Source organism: Hyposmocoma kahamanoa, unplaced genomic scaffold, assembly GCF_003589595.1.
Source record: "Hyposmocoma kahamanoa isolate Upper Pololo Valley unplaced genomic scaffold, ASM358959v1 120, whole genome shotgun sequence".
Taxonomy (NCBI): domain Eukaryota; kingdom Metazoa; phylum Arthropoda; class Insecta; order Lepidoptera; family Cosmopterigidae; genus Hyposmocoma; species Hyposmocoma kahamanoa.
The window spans coordinates 1,658,520-1,671,810 of NW_020653415.1; the positions used below are offsets into that span (position 1 = coordinate 1,658,520).

The following is a 13,291-nucleotide window of genomic DNA, read 5'->3' on the forward strand; positions in this document are numbered from 1 at the left end:
GCTATAAAGAAGCATAACTTGAAGTTTCCGGCTGTTAAGGATAATATTACCTTCCTATTTTCCTCCTTGCTACACGAGAAGTGCTAAATGTTGGTCTCTCTAAAAGTACAGGAACATCTGCCTTCAACTCTACTCCTGTTATAATATCAGAGCTTTTTTATAATATCAAGTGACGGGACGAGCAACGAGGGCCTGGTTCTAATCTACACGCCTGTCCATAACTTTTGCAGTGCCACTCAAATCTTTAAATTGTGAACATCTGAGGGGCATTGTGCCCGTCACACTCACACGTAAAGTTGAGAAGTCCCATTGCCTGTAATTTCACCAGTAATGCTAACCTAAGCTCAATAACACTAACACTACTGCTTGGTGGCAGAAATGCGTAAGGTGGCAGTACTTCCTTGGACGAACTTTTTCACAAGATGCTTTACTGGTTCTAAATACTATTAAATAAATACTGTAGGTGATTCCCTCATTTGAGAACAACTAATCAGTGTGGCCCTGTACAGCCTGCCTGTATTATATCTTGAATCGTTAAGATCTGCCCGCCACCTTAAGAGTGGTTACACACGGGGACCTTTAGCAGCGATGCCAACGCGATGCAGTAGCTTTGCAGTCGCTACTCGTCTACCTTTATTCACGCGCGCCACTTTAAGCAGCGATGCAAGCGCGCGACTGCATCACTACACGCGCGTTTGTATCGATGCAGTCGCGTGATTGCATCAATGCTATCGCCTTTAAAACGCTCAGTAATGCTCACATTAATGGTTGGCGGCAGAAATGGGCTTGGTGGCAGTACTTCCCTATACGAGCTCCTTCACAAGAAGTTCTGCTGCTACTAAATTACGTCTCCTTCACAATTTTCCGTGTATATCGTAGAACATCATTCGGAAAGGTAGTTCTCTATAATTATGTCTTTGGACAATTAATTTTAAACTACTGCTAAGATTGGATTTTCTACAGTGCTTATGAAATATAAGTCTGGCAGCAACGTTAGTTCTTGGAAAGAAGCTACAGAGGCAGTAGTATCACCAAACATACTACCACTGTAGCTTCGAACAACACACGAAGGCATAAATCCTGGAGATATGTAGCTGTGTATTAGATTACAGCTTTACTGGGTTGGCAACCTATCTGTCTATGTAGTGCTTACGGCACAACCTCTTTATTTAGTGGAACCGTAGGTATAATGAAGTCTTTATTGATATGACTAATATAATAACGAATATTGAAATACGAATACGAATATTGATGATGAATGGAGAAATAGTTATACTTTTGGAAATAATTCATCATCAACTCTTTTATACTTCCCACTGCTGGGCACGGGTCTCCTTTTTTCCGAGGGCTGTGAACCTTTTTCGACGTGCAGGTGCAGGTTTCAACACGACGTTATCCTTCACCGATTCGAACCCGGATTCGAACTCACGACCCTCTGATTAAGAGGCAGTAGGTCAAACCATTAGCTAACACGACTTCAAAATATTGGAAATAATTGTTACTTTTAAATACAGGTCGAATAATCATAATAAAAACATTGCAAAGATAAACGCACTAGCATTATTTATTTACTGAATTTCTTGATATTTTACTACAATGTAATTATTGTGAAAATACTCCACTACTTTGTTATTATTATAGATACAAAAATCACCCACTGCTATATAAATGTTGCAATTAATACAACGATATCTCTCGTCCCGGCTGAGTGAGAAACTTCATAAATTTCTCACAGGGGCGCTGAACGAAAAAAGCCATTTAAAAAACCCAATACCAAGATCTGTAACAAACGCACAAAGAAATTCGTAATGTCTGTTGACTCAGTCTGTAACTCAGTTGGTTAAAGAGCATTGACCCCGACATGGCAACAGACACTGGTTCGAGTCCAGTTGGAGCGAAGGAATTTTACTTTGTGCTCGATCGTAGCAATATACAATAAACGACACTTGTTGTGTACATTTATAATCCAAACAAACCAACGTTTTGGGGCTCTTTACAGGTTCCATAGTCAAAGCAGACAGGTATTTAAGTTTAAACCGAAAAATATTTTCATTTCCAATGTGTAGAAAACTCGGAAACCTCCTAGAACTCGATTAAGGGATTCACCGCATTTATTGACACGGAAGCCGGACTGAAATACTTTTATGTCCATGTCCATGTCCAACCAACGAAAAGGATGTCTTTCGCATTAGCGAAAGCGAAACGCACATGGTTTTTTCGCTGTTATTAAATGGGCATAAAACTTTTTCTGATCAACTTAAGACGAATTCGCGTAAATAAGTGTGAGTCTTTTTTTGGCAAGAGGCCACTAGTTAAAACGTTCCTTTGCTATCTTTCATTTAAATATTGTCTAAACATTTTAGTCACATTGTGTTTTATTTTTTATTCTATGCCATTATTGTTTAATTGATCATTTGATTAGGTACCTTATAGCTTTAATATTTTATGTGTGTACAATAAACTAACCAATACTTTGGTAGGTAAACACTCTATCGTGCTTAAATTGTAACGTCCGTGCAAGGACGGTACTTAGTCTATGGTAAAACTGAATCAATTATATTCTTGCATTTGTTCTAAAATACATTGTTTTACAATTTCTTTTTTCCGGACTTCTAAAAAAGTAGAAAAATATATTGATAACTAGACATAAACTAAACCGTAAAATTATTCTAGCAATGTCTATGAACGGCTCTTCGTTGATTTTATAATTATTGGGTCAGCTTTCGCCATCCGGCATCCCTCTTTCGTAAACATTAACTGTAAAAGTTTTCTATAATAAACTTTGATTGTTCAATGTGAAACAATTACAATTTTTAAATTTTCAACCCTTTCTGCTTTGTCGCAGAATGTAAAGATGCACTTTGTTTAATTTCGGTTTTTTTTTATATAAAAATGTAAGTGCGCGGTCAAATGACCTCCATCTCACCTGATGGAAAGTGAAGACGAGGTCGACGATGGAGTATATGTACACTCAAATAATGCCCATCACTCTCGCCTTGAAACGGCCCAAGTGAGTGTTTAGGGAACAAGTCTGCAGGCAGAGAATTCCACTCTATAGCCGTACGCCTATGTACATATAGAGACGTAAAGCTTCCTGCGAATGTTTGTAATTTCCACAAACGTCTACGCTTACGTCTAGTCTCCCGGTGATGTAAAGGAGAAAGCGGAATTATATATTGCAATCGCACACTCTTTGTGATACATCCTGCAGAGTACCGATAAGCAGGCAACCATACGGCAGTGGTTGGTGTTCAAGACTCATAAACATCACTATTACTAAAATCGCAGCGGATGTTTACTGGCAAACAAGTAGTTGACACTGTATAAACTTGACCTACACAAGATTATGTAAATAAGATTGCGGTGTTTACGAAAAACAGCGCGAAATTAAAAAAGAAAGCTGATCGCAAGGAAGTGTGCGGAAAATAATAATGTTTCATTTGACATAAAATGTGTTGAAATTGGTTTTTGTTTGTATTTCACAACTAAAGAAAAATCCAAGTACTAAAAACAACAAGTACACAATAGTTTATTTAGCAAAAACGAGCACTTAATGACAAGGCTCTAAGAACGACCTGAAAATTTTACTAAAATGAGCAAAAAAATTATGTCTGGACACACACTTCGTGTTGTTTGTTACAAAAAAACAGCAAACACTCATAATGCATTCGCAAGAAATAACTCAAAACACTTAAAAACTCAAGAATCTAAGAAAATCAACAATATTCGACTAGTTGAGCACTAGGATACCATAAAATCAAGAAAGCTCACGTATTTGCGATAAACATGTTATAACAGGTTTTATACATTCAGAAAAAAGCAATAAATGCTCATAATATGTTCCAAAGAAATAACTCAAAAAAACATTGTTCAAGACGAACTCAACCACAAAAATCAATATTGTCTAGTGGAGTACTAAGATGCCATAAAAAACGTATGTACAATAAACATTATATAAAAAGCAAAACTGCAAGATAAATACTACCAGGATGTAATCAATTAAGATGAGCTAAACAAGCCACGTGAGACACTTGACCATGCTAAGTTTACGGAAGCGACTACACCTTCCTCATGTACGGTCTCACATTTACTAATGCGTGCGAATATTTACTCTAGATGCTTTTGTTCAGAAGTGCAAAGTCGTGTATTGTTTAATCTGAGACGTTTCACTCTTGGCTTTGCACTGCTTTAGCCTTCATCAATTTGTTTTCTCGCTCAAGGCAATCAGGGTTGGTATTTTTATCTTCAGTTATTGAATGCAGAAAATGAATTCTTATGGTTTTCATATATGTATTAATAGCAGTAGAGGTTCTTGCGAAGGAGTTCATTTATCCAGGGAAGTACTGCCAACAGCAGTAATGTGAGCATTATTGCTTTCTGGTTTTCAAGGATAACCGTGCTGGTGAAATTACAGGCACATGAGACTTTTCAACTATGGTCTCGTGTGACGGGCGCAGTGGCTCTGCAACTGTGGCCCAAGCACGAACTTTCACCTAAAATCGAGTAGTAACGTTATCGTATTGTCATCGAGACAATTTGTATGCAATTGGAACAGCGCCGCCGTGAGCGTATTTGGTACTAAAATTTCATAGCACAAACTTTGAAGTTTGCCTTCGTGTCGTCATCGAGCACAAAAGGTGAAGTCTACGTAAAATATTGTTTGAAAACGGTAAGCACGAATAAATTTTTCACGTAAAGTGAAGTAGCGAAGACTGACAATCGAGAAACTCGAAAACGTTGTCACGGGCATTTTGTTGGTGAGTCAATTATTTTGAGTGTAAAAGCATAATGTTTAGGCTACGTACAAATCCGTATACACGTGCAATGTGTTATTTCGTCTAACGTTTATTATAAGAAAAACGAAAAACGAGGTAAAATGAAATCCTAAGCTAAACACTAAAACGTGCTAAAACCTAACCTAAAATAACATAAAATTGTCAACTCTTTCTTTACAAGTTAAATAAAGTGGACGGTGACTGTTTTCTTTTCAGGGGAATTAGTCAAAGACTGTATTCCGACTACACTGATTGCAAATGGATCAAGATTTTATGTTTATGCATGATAATGGCCGCTGTCTCACAGCTCGCGTAGTAACCATTGGCTGCAGCAAAGTAATGTTGTGACCCTGGACTGTCCAGACTGTCCAGACTAGACTGTCCAGTTTCCGGATTTGAATCCGATTGAGCGTGGTGAATGCTTCAAACAAGAGCTTTACGAAATTCTTCCCAGAAAGTGATCTTCTTATGCATCTTCTTTGAACCTGGGAGTTTATATCACAAGGAGATATAAATAACCTCATTTTGAGTATGCATAATCGTTGCAGATGCATTATAAACATGCAAGAACGTTTCAAGAACTTTTTTGTAGTATTTTTTCTAAAATATCCCTAGAATATGTTGATGTTTGTGTATAAATAAAGTATAGTCTTAATTATTTTATTTGTTGATTATTTTATTACCTTTTTCTTAGAACAAATATTACAATAAAAGTCAAAATCACTGTTTCAAGCCACATTGAAAGAGCAGTGGCCGGAGAAGTTTTTTTGTGCAAAGTATTGTGAATCTTGTAAAGATCTTACAAGATATTATATAACGTCACGTTATATTTGTTGAAAACAGACCGTTAACTTTAAAAAATCTGAACCATATCCTAATTCACACTATCATGCGTTTATACGCATCCACTGGACATGAGCCTGGCCCTGAGCACGCGAACTCTCCCTGTCCTGTGTCGCCCACATCCAGCCGCTGCCGGCCACCTTTCTAAGGTTGTCCATCCATCTTGCCGCAGAGATACGAGTATACTACGTTTGCCTTGACGTGATTACCATTCTAGAACAAGTCTGCTCCAGACATGTCCAGCCCACTGCCATTTAAGTTTACTGATTTTGCGGGCTATGTCGGTCACTTTAGTTCTCTGACGTATGACTTCATTAGGAGCTCGGTCCATCAGAGAAACCCAAAGCAGTACTCACGTACATTAAATATTCTTTCAGGCGTTATTATTGTTTCCTTAAAGGCGGGCACTAGTCTTGTGCCAGTGTCAGTTTTATAAGAATAATAATATAAAAATTATGGCGATCATCGCCAGTACCAGTGAATGAAATTATCGCAAAATAGTTTGTAAAAATTATAAAAATATAACCTTTTATTTTACAATTTTGGTGAAGTGTCAAAATGTGAAAATATAACGTTCGCAACACACGTTCAACTTACACTCCGAATTGTTTATTTTTTCCATCCTCGGAGAAACTATGAGTTCTTGCGTTTAATATCATATTTTATTATTTGATCATTATATTTAAGTATCATATGTAAATAATCATAAAAATTGCAGAGTTTTTTTGTAATATTAATGGCTTTATTTATATTTTTAAATTATTAAAAATTAGTGTAATTAGAATAATACGAATTGATTTATCTTGGTATTAGGTATCTGACCGTACCATTCTGTCGATACGAGGGTTTACCTATAGAGTTAACGAGAGTGATACGTGGGGATTCGTGCTGCCGATAGATTCCGTGAAAGTGGAGTATACGTTTTCGTGTAGTAAAGGCGATTCGAAAACGTGACGTAGGATGGAAATGTTCGTGCTTGGCTCACTGTTATGGACAGGTGTGTAGTTTATCGTGCCCAGATCTTCGCGGATTTAAAGTGATTGGTAGGCGTACGACTTAGTCGTCTCTTACTGTATTTCTGTGCACGAGTTCACCTAAATCGACCCGCAAAGAAGGATGTAGTAATTATAACTTTGCGTTCCATATGGTTTATGTGTTTGGGTGAAAATAACAACAAGGTCTCCTGTTACTTACCACCTTACCTGGCCTCAAACTAGCGTATTCTTTTTACTATTACTACCAAAGCAACGAAATCAACTTCAGGGCGCTACCCAGACCATGGAACCTTCTCATCTTGCAAACTGCCGAAGCACTGAGGTCGTTCTTTTGCATCAAATCATTGATGAATATTACTCAAATCAATTAGTAGCAGTAGCGCTCCTTGTAAAAGAGTTCGTCCATATAAGTACTGCCACCTTATTTCCGCCACCAAGCAATAATGTCAGCATTACTCCGTTCCGGTTTTGAAGGGTAAGGGTGCTGGTGAAGTTACAGGCACATGGGACTGGTCAACTTATGTCTCGGGGTGACGGGCGCAGTGGTAGTGCCCCTCAGATCTTCGTGATTTTAAGCTGTAAGTGGCACTGCAACTGTTATGGACAGGCGTATCGCTAAGTTGTTCGTCCCGTCACTAAGTATCTTAAAAAAACCGACTGGAATTTGGAAATTTTAAATTTATGATTGATGAACTGTATGACGAACAGTAGTAACCTAATGGGGGAACAACTGCTTCTCAATTAAGAAGGCAACGGTTCGAGTCTCTGTGGCGGCAGGTGCTTATGTATCTAATTTCTATACGTACTATTTTAGTTGCAATACCTCTCTCTCTCTCTCTGTCAGCAACGCGGGGGGACTATGGCCTAAACACTCTCTTTAGAGATAGACCTATGCTGGATTGTGGGTCATGTTCATATGTTGACGATGACTTTATGACTTTCATCACTTTCATAAGTTTCTCACAAGTGGTGCTGACTGCAAAAAAGCCGTTTGAACCTAAGATCTCCAACAAGGACATAGAGAAATTCGTAAGATCTGTTGGTCTGTAGCGCAGTTGGTAAAAGCTGTAACCCCGATGTGGCAGCATACGGTGGTTTTTAAGGAATTTCTCTGTGTTCTTCGATCATTGTATCAATAGTAATAACAAAGTAGTGGAGTATTTTCACAGAAATTGTGCGAATATCATGGTAGTAAAAATATAATATTCAATAAAGTTTTTATCACAATGTGATAAAATATTACATTTTTAAGCCGACTATTTATCTATTGTGTCATGGAGAAAAAGTATATTTTTGCACTACCCTCTCGACAATCCGATACTCGTAATCGGATACTTACACGTAGTCTTTCTTTATGTTTACTGGACATGAAAAATAGCAAAAGTACCCGTAATGTTCCATGTTCTGAGAAGTTAAGACATTCCAACGAAAAAAGAACGTCGTAGTAAATCTAAATGCGTTCTAGTCTAGGCAAGAGAAGTGGGCCAACAAAATCGATAAAGTCAACACCCACCAAAAGTTGTGTAAGGGGTGGGAGGACGGTGAATAATGTTAAGCGTGTATTGAGGAGGAGGATGTTTTTGTTTTTTTGTTCTTCTTACTATAAACAAACGTGTTCCGGATTGAATAGAGTGTAGAGTATTTTTTTTTATATAAAAATGTAATTGCGCATTTGACTCCATCTCATCTCACCTGATGGAAAGTGACGATGAGGTCGACAATGGAGCATGCATAATGCCTAGTTATAACGTTCAAGTCTGCAGACAGGGAATTCCACTCAATAGCCGTTCCCCATATAATGAGTATGTCCTTGAGCAAGAACATCTCCTCCTAGAATTTCTCTCTCTCTTCTTATAGCATCGATGGCATTCACTGTAATGATTTCCACAGTGGTGAAAGGATTTGCCAATCGCTGTAAGGCACTCGCAGTAGCTGTAAATCTCCTTGTGAGAGAGTTCGTCCAGGGAAGTACGTTGTAAGTGTCAGTATTCGTCGGGGAAGAAGAAGTTTGACGGGTCACTGGTGGTGTGAACACTTACAAACCCATTGGCTTTAAATTTAACTAACTTTGACGTTATTATTCACCGCTGGCTTAACGAAGAACATATAGACCAATTATCAAATAATTCCTGACACAATTAGTGACGAGGGAGTTTCACATAACGTCTCCCTGTACGGTTATAGTCCGACATGTATATAAGTAGCTTCTTGTCTATTGACAATTTGCTGTTTAGACCCAGGAACCACAAAAGACATTTAGCTCCTACTAGACTATTCAGCTCCTCTCTCTTTTTCTTTGTATGGTCTCTCCATGTTTACCGCCTGTCATGATGTAGCCCCAGATATCGTACATTATTTTGGTTAGGTATTGTACCATTCTCGACTTATATTGGAGTATAAACAAAACCCTACAAATTTCTTGGTATGGTTTTGTTTATTGTGAATTGAATTTTCCAACGTCAGACCCGTGTTTGAGCTACAGGGTCAAGATTGTGTCAAATTTGACACGACTTAAATCTAACCATATGTCGCTTGCGAAAACGATCCAAAATCCAAACTGGACATTTTCTTGACTGCTTACATTTTTTAATTCTGTTCCTTGTTATGTAGGCTTTACAAGATATATTTAATTTTTCATATATTTTCAAATTCTACATTGATTTTTATTTAGCGAACCAATTGACGACGTGAAAATAGAGGCTATTATTATTTAAGTTATTGTACGATGCAATACCGTATATTTTGTTTGTACAGCATTTTACGTGTTGATGCGACAAATTACCTAGCAATTGTAGAAGTATCATTGTAAGTGGTAAATTTGTAATTTTTTTAAATTATCATAATATCATTTATAAAAGTACGGATTCACCATGCAGTTTATCTTTGTCACCTGCAAGCAGAGTCAATAAACATATCAGTCAAAACTCGTGTATCAGGTAATCAGTCAAGACTTGTTCCGTCAACCTGGCAATATACAATAACATGTAGTGACGTCATCTCTTGGTGTTATTTTCATCAGGTTTATGTCAAAGCTCGCAATCTCGTTCAACCTATTTACGTCTCACAACTGGGCACGGGTCTCCTCTCAGGCGAGGGTTTAGGCAACGACACTGGCTCAATGCGGATTTGGGGACTTCACACGTTTTCCGAGGGCTGTGAACCTTCTTTCCAATGTTGAGATTCTCAGAACTGTAAAGGAAAGGAAGCTACAGTATTTTGGCCACGTAATGATAGGCTGAATAGATACCGAATTCTTCAACTAATAATGCATGGAAAAATACAAGAAAATCATAGTCGTGGTAGAAGGAGAACCTCGTGGTTGAAGAATCTGAGAGACGGGTTCAACCTTAGCACATGCTCCCTCTTTCGTGCGATACCTTCGAAAATGGGAATGGCCGTGATCAATCTTCTTAGAGAAGCGGCACACTAAGAAAAAGAAGAATCTTCTTTAACGTGCAAGTTTCATCACCACGACGTTTTCCTTCACGGAAAAGCTCATGGTACATTTCAAATTACATTTCGCACATAAATTCCGAAAAACTCAGTGGTGCGAGTCACGGATTCGAACCCCACAGCTTATGTTTGATAGGCAGTAGGTCAAACCGTCTTCTTTTCTTTTTATTAACATTAAGGTTTGTTTGAATTAAAAAACTTGTGTTCGCTTCTTTTTTCTGCATTTTTTTATATCTAAACTATCCTTAATCAAGTAAAGCTGTGAACCGGAAGTCATGATAACTTAAACTAATTAGTGCATGTGAAAATAAAAGAGAGGCATGTGCGTTAAAAAAAAAAGAATGGAAAACCATTTATTCGACGATGACAAAAATACATATAAGAAAAGGTACAAACATGGAAAAAAAAGAAAAACAGTAAAAATTTGGCTTTACAAAAACCAATCTATGTATGCTACTCGCCACCTCGGCATTGTGCGGCAGAGTGTACCCCACGCTGATTTTCATTTGGCAGCCTTGGTCGACGTCACACGGAAATGGATGTAAAATCATATAGTTTGTCTTTTTTTTAAAATGGACTAAAATGACACTTGCAGGGTTGCCAGTTTTCATAAAATTTAATTATTAAATTATTATTAAATATATAGTGTAAACACGATCACTTTCCCCTTCGTTTTTTTTTTCATTCACTTGCGACCTCATCCTTCCCGCAGCTCTCCAGGAGTTATCGAAGTTAAATCAAAATTTTAATTTAATTTTTAAATTTAAAATTTGTATACCACCAGCAACGTAAATCATCTTAACACAACTTGCATTACAACTTGTCATTATTATTATTTTTTATGATACGAAGTGATTGGACGAACACGTCGCGCTCCTGGTGGTAAGCGACACGCCAGTCTGTTGATCTATTGCAGGTCCACTCAGAGCTTTGAATCGGTACAGGGTTTCACTAGCACCTTTACTCTTTAAAACCGAAACGCAATAATGTGAGCAACATTACTGCTTGCGGCAAAAACTGGTATGGTGTCGAATCCAATACTCAGTTTTAATTTTTATTATTATTATTTGTTACAGGTATGTTGGGTGTTCATATAGAATCCGTGCGGAGACGGAGAAAGAATACTATTCTCCGCCCCTTTTCCTCCGATGGGTGTCGTAAGAGGCGACTAACGGATTTTAGAGCTTCCATCTGCTCTACTGCGTGGTAGGGCATGGCCCGTCTGGTTAGTGACCACCACCGTACGCATGGTGTAAAACCCGTCAAGTGACCGCTTGTCGGTCGCGTTTCGGGATCAGCCAGCGTATAACCAGAGCTCGAGTGAATGCTGCCGCGATGCAGTTGGTCTGTGGAGGCTTCCGTCGAACCAGTGCCAGGAAGACTTTGATAACCCGCCGGCCAGGGAGACCCGTAGAAACGGTTGTTCCGCTGGCCGCCCGTGGCACAGTACAGGGGCCCAAGCGAGTCTAACCAGCTCGTGAGGCTGCCTCACCATGCCACGCATAATCTCGGGGTGGTCCGTCGTGCCGGTTGGTGACCGGAAGGTGGGGTCCCGGTGGCCATTCCCGGGGGGGTTCGGGGGCCCTTCCGTCCGGCGGGTTAATGATACTCATCTGTAGGCAGATCTCTGGCGAAACAGGCCGCCACACTTTGACCATCTGCATCGCGGTAGCTTTTCCTCGATTCACACCTCCCTCCTTTTATCCACCATGACAGCGCTTAAAATAAAAACTGGTCGAACAGCGGTGCACACCCCCACCACAACCAAACCGTTTGAGGTCGAGTTCGCTAACATCCGCGGACTCCATGCAAACCTCAATGCCGTCCACCACCATCTTGAGACGGCACGGCCAGCAATGATGTTTTTGACGGAGACGCAAATAATCTGCCCGGCCGACACAGGCTACTTGCACTATCCGGGCTTTGTGCTTGAAGAATCCTTCAAAGCCAAAGCCGGAGTTTGCTTGTTCGTTCGGGCGGATGTTTGTTGTCGGCGTCTGCGCTGTCTGGAGGACCCTTCCTTTTCCCTCCTTGTGGTACACGTCGACTTGGGCTCTCATAGCCGTGTCTATGTTTGCGTCTACCGATCCCATAATGGCGACATGGAGACAACTCGACTTATGGACCATCTTAGTCGGGTAGCAGATGATGCGCAGGAGCGGTTTCCATTGGCGGAATTGGTGTTTTTGGGGGACTTCAATGCTCACCACGAGTTGTGGTTAAGTTCCTCCAAAACTGACCATGCTGGTAGAATTGCCCATGCATTCGCCCTCACGCACGACCTGACTCAACTGGTGAACCAGCCCACCAGGATCCCAGATATAGTCGGTCACGCGCCCTCTTTGTTGGACCTTCTGCTGACGAATCGTCCAGCTGGTTACCGAGTGGAGGTTCGAGCTCCTTTAGGATCTTCTGATCACTGCTTGGTATCCAGTAAAGTGCCTCTGGACCCGCTACCGCCTTCCGCGGTATCGAAACGCCAGATTTGGCACCACTCGTCGGCAGATTGGGATGGTATGCGGGATTATTTCGCATCCGTTCCTTGGGGGCAGCGCTGCTTCAGTGGGAAGGACCCAACAGCTAGTGCGGCTGCAGTTGCTGATGAGATAGTTTTAGGGATGGAATACTACATTCCAAATTCCTATCTCATCGGCAAAGGCAGGCGCAACCGATGGTTCAACCGCGAGTGTGCCAGTGCTGCTGATAAAAGGCAAGAGGCATATCGCGCTTGGATCAAAGGTATAGCACTTGGAGATCCCGAAACCCACTCGCTGAAAGCAGCCTACAATAATGCCACCAAGTCCTGCAAAAGGGCTTACATTAGAGCGGATGCCCAGCGCGTTGCTCGGGTCGGCCAAGAACTACTGACGCATCCTACGGGCAGCCGTAGCTACTGGCGTCTGGCCAAAGCCGTGCAATCCAACTTCTGCCAACCCTCGCTGCCACCATTACGATGTCCTGACGGAACTTTAGCCCACAAGCCGCAGGAGAAGGTCGATCTCCTGGCTAAACTCTTTGCGGCTAACTCCCGAATCGACGACTGCAATGCACAGCCACCTATAATTCCTCACTGTGGCCACACAATGCCTGATCTTAAAATCAGGCAGTGTGATGTCCGTGCAGAGTTGCAGTCAATCGATGTCCGGAAAGCTAATGGTCCTGATGGCATTCCTCCAATCGTTCTGAAAATGTGTGCAGCGGAGTTGTCCCCCGTGTTAACGCGCC

General features: G+C 40.4%; 2 protein-coding genes across 2 annotated transcripts in view; both read left to right on the forward strand.

The window, feature by feature from the left end:
- LOC113240097 (myotubularin-related protein 4) overlaps positions 1–13,291 on the forward strand; it is a 183,763-nt gene that overhangs the window by 77,403 nt on the left and 93,069 nt on the right. The gene's annotated exons all lie outside the window — the stretch shown is intronic.
- LOC113240108 overlaps positions 11,329–13,291 on the forward strand; it is a 3,461-nt gene continuing 1,498 nt past the window's right edge. Inside the window, exons 1-2 of the mRNA XM_026477329.1 lie at positions 11,329–11,935; positions 12,044–13,278. Of these exons, the coding sequence (XP_026333114.1) occupies positions 11,776–11,935; positions 12,044–13,278 (1,395 nt within the window). The 5' untranslated portion in view covers positions 11,329–11,775. The remainder of the gene's footprint in view (positions 11,936–12,043; positions 13,279–13,291) is intronic.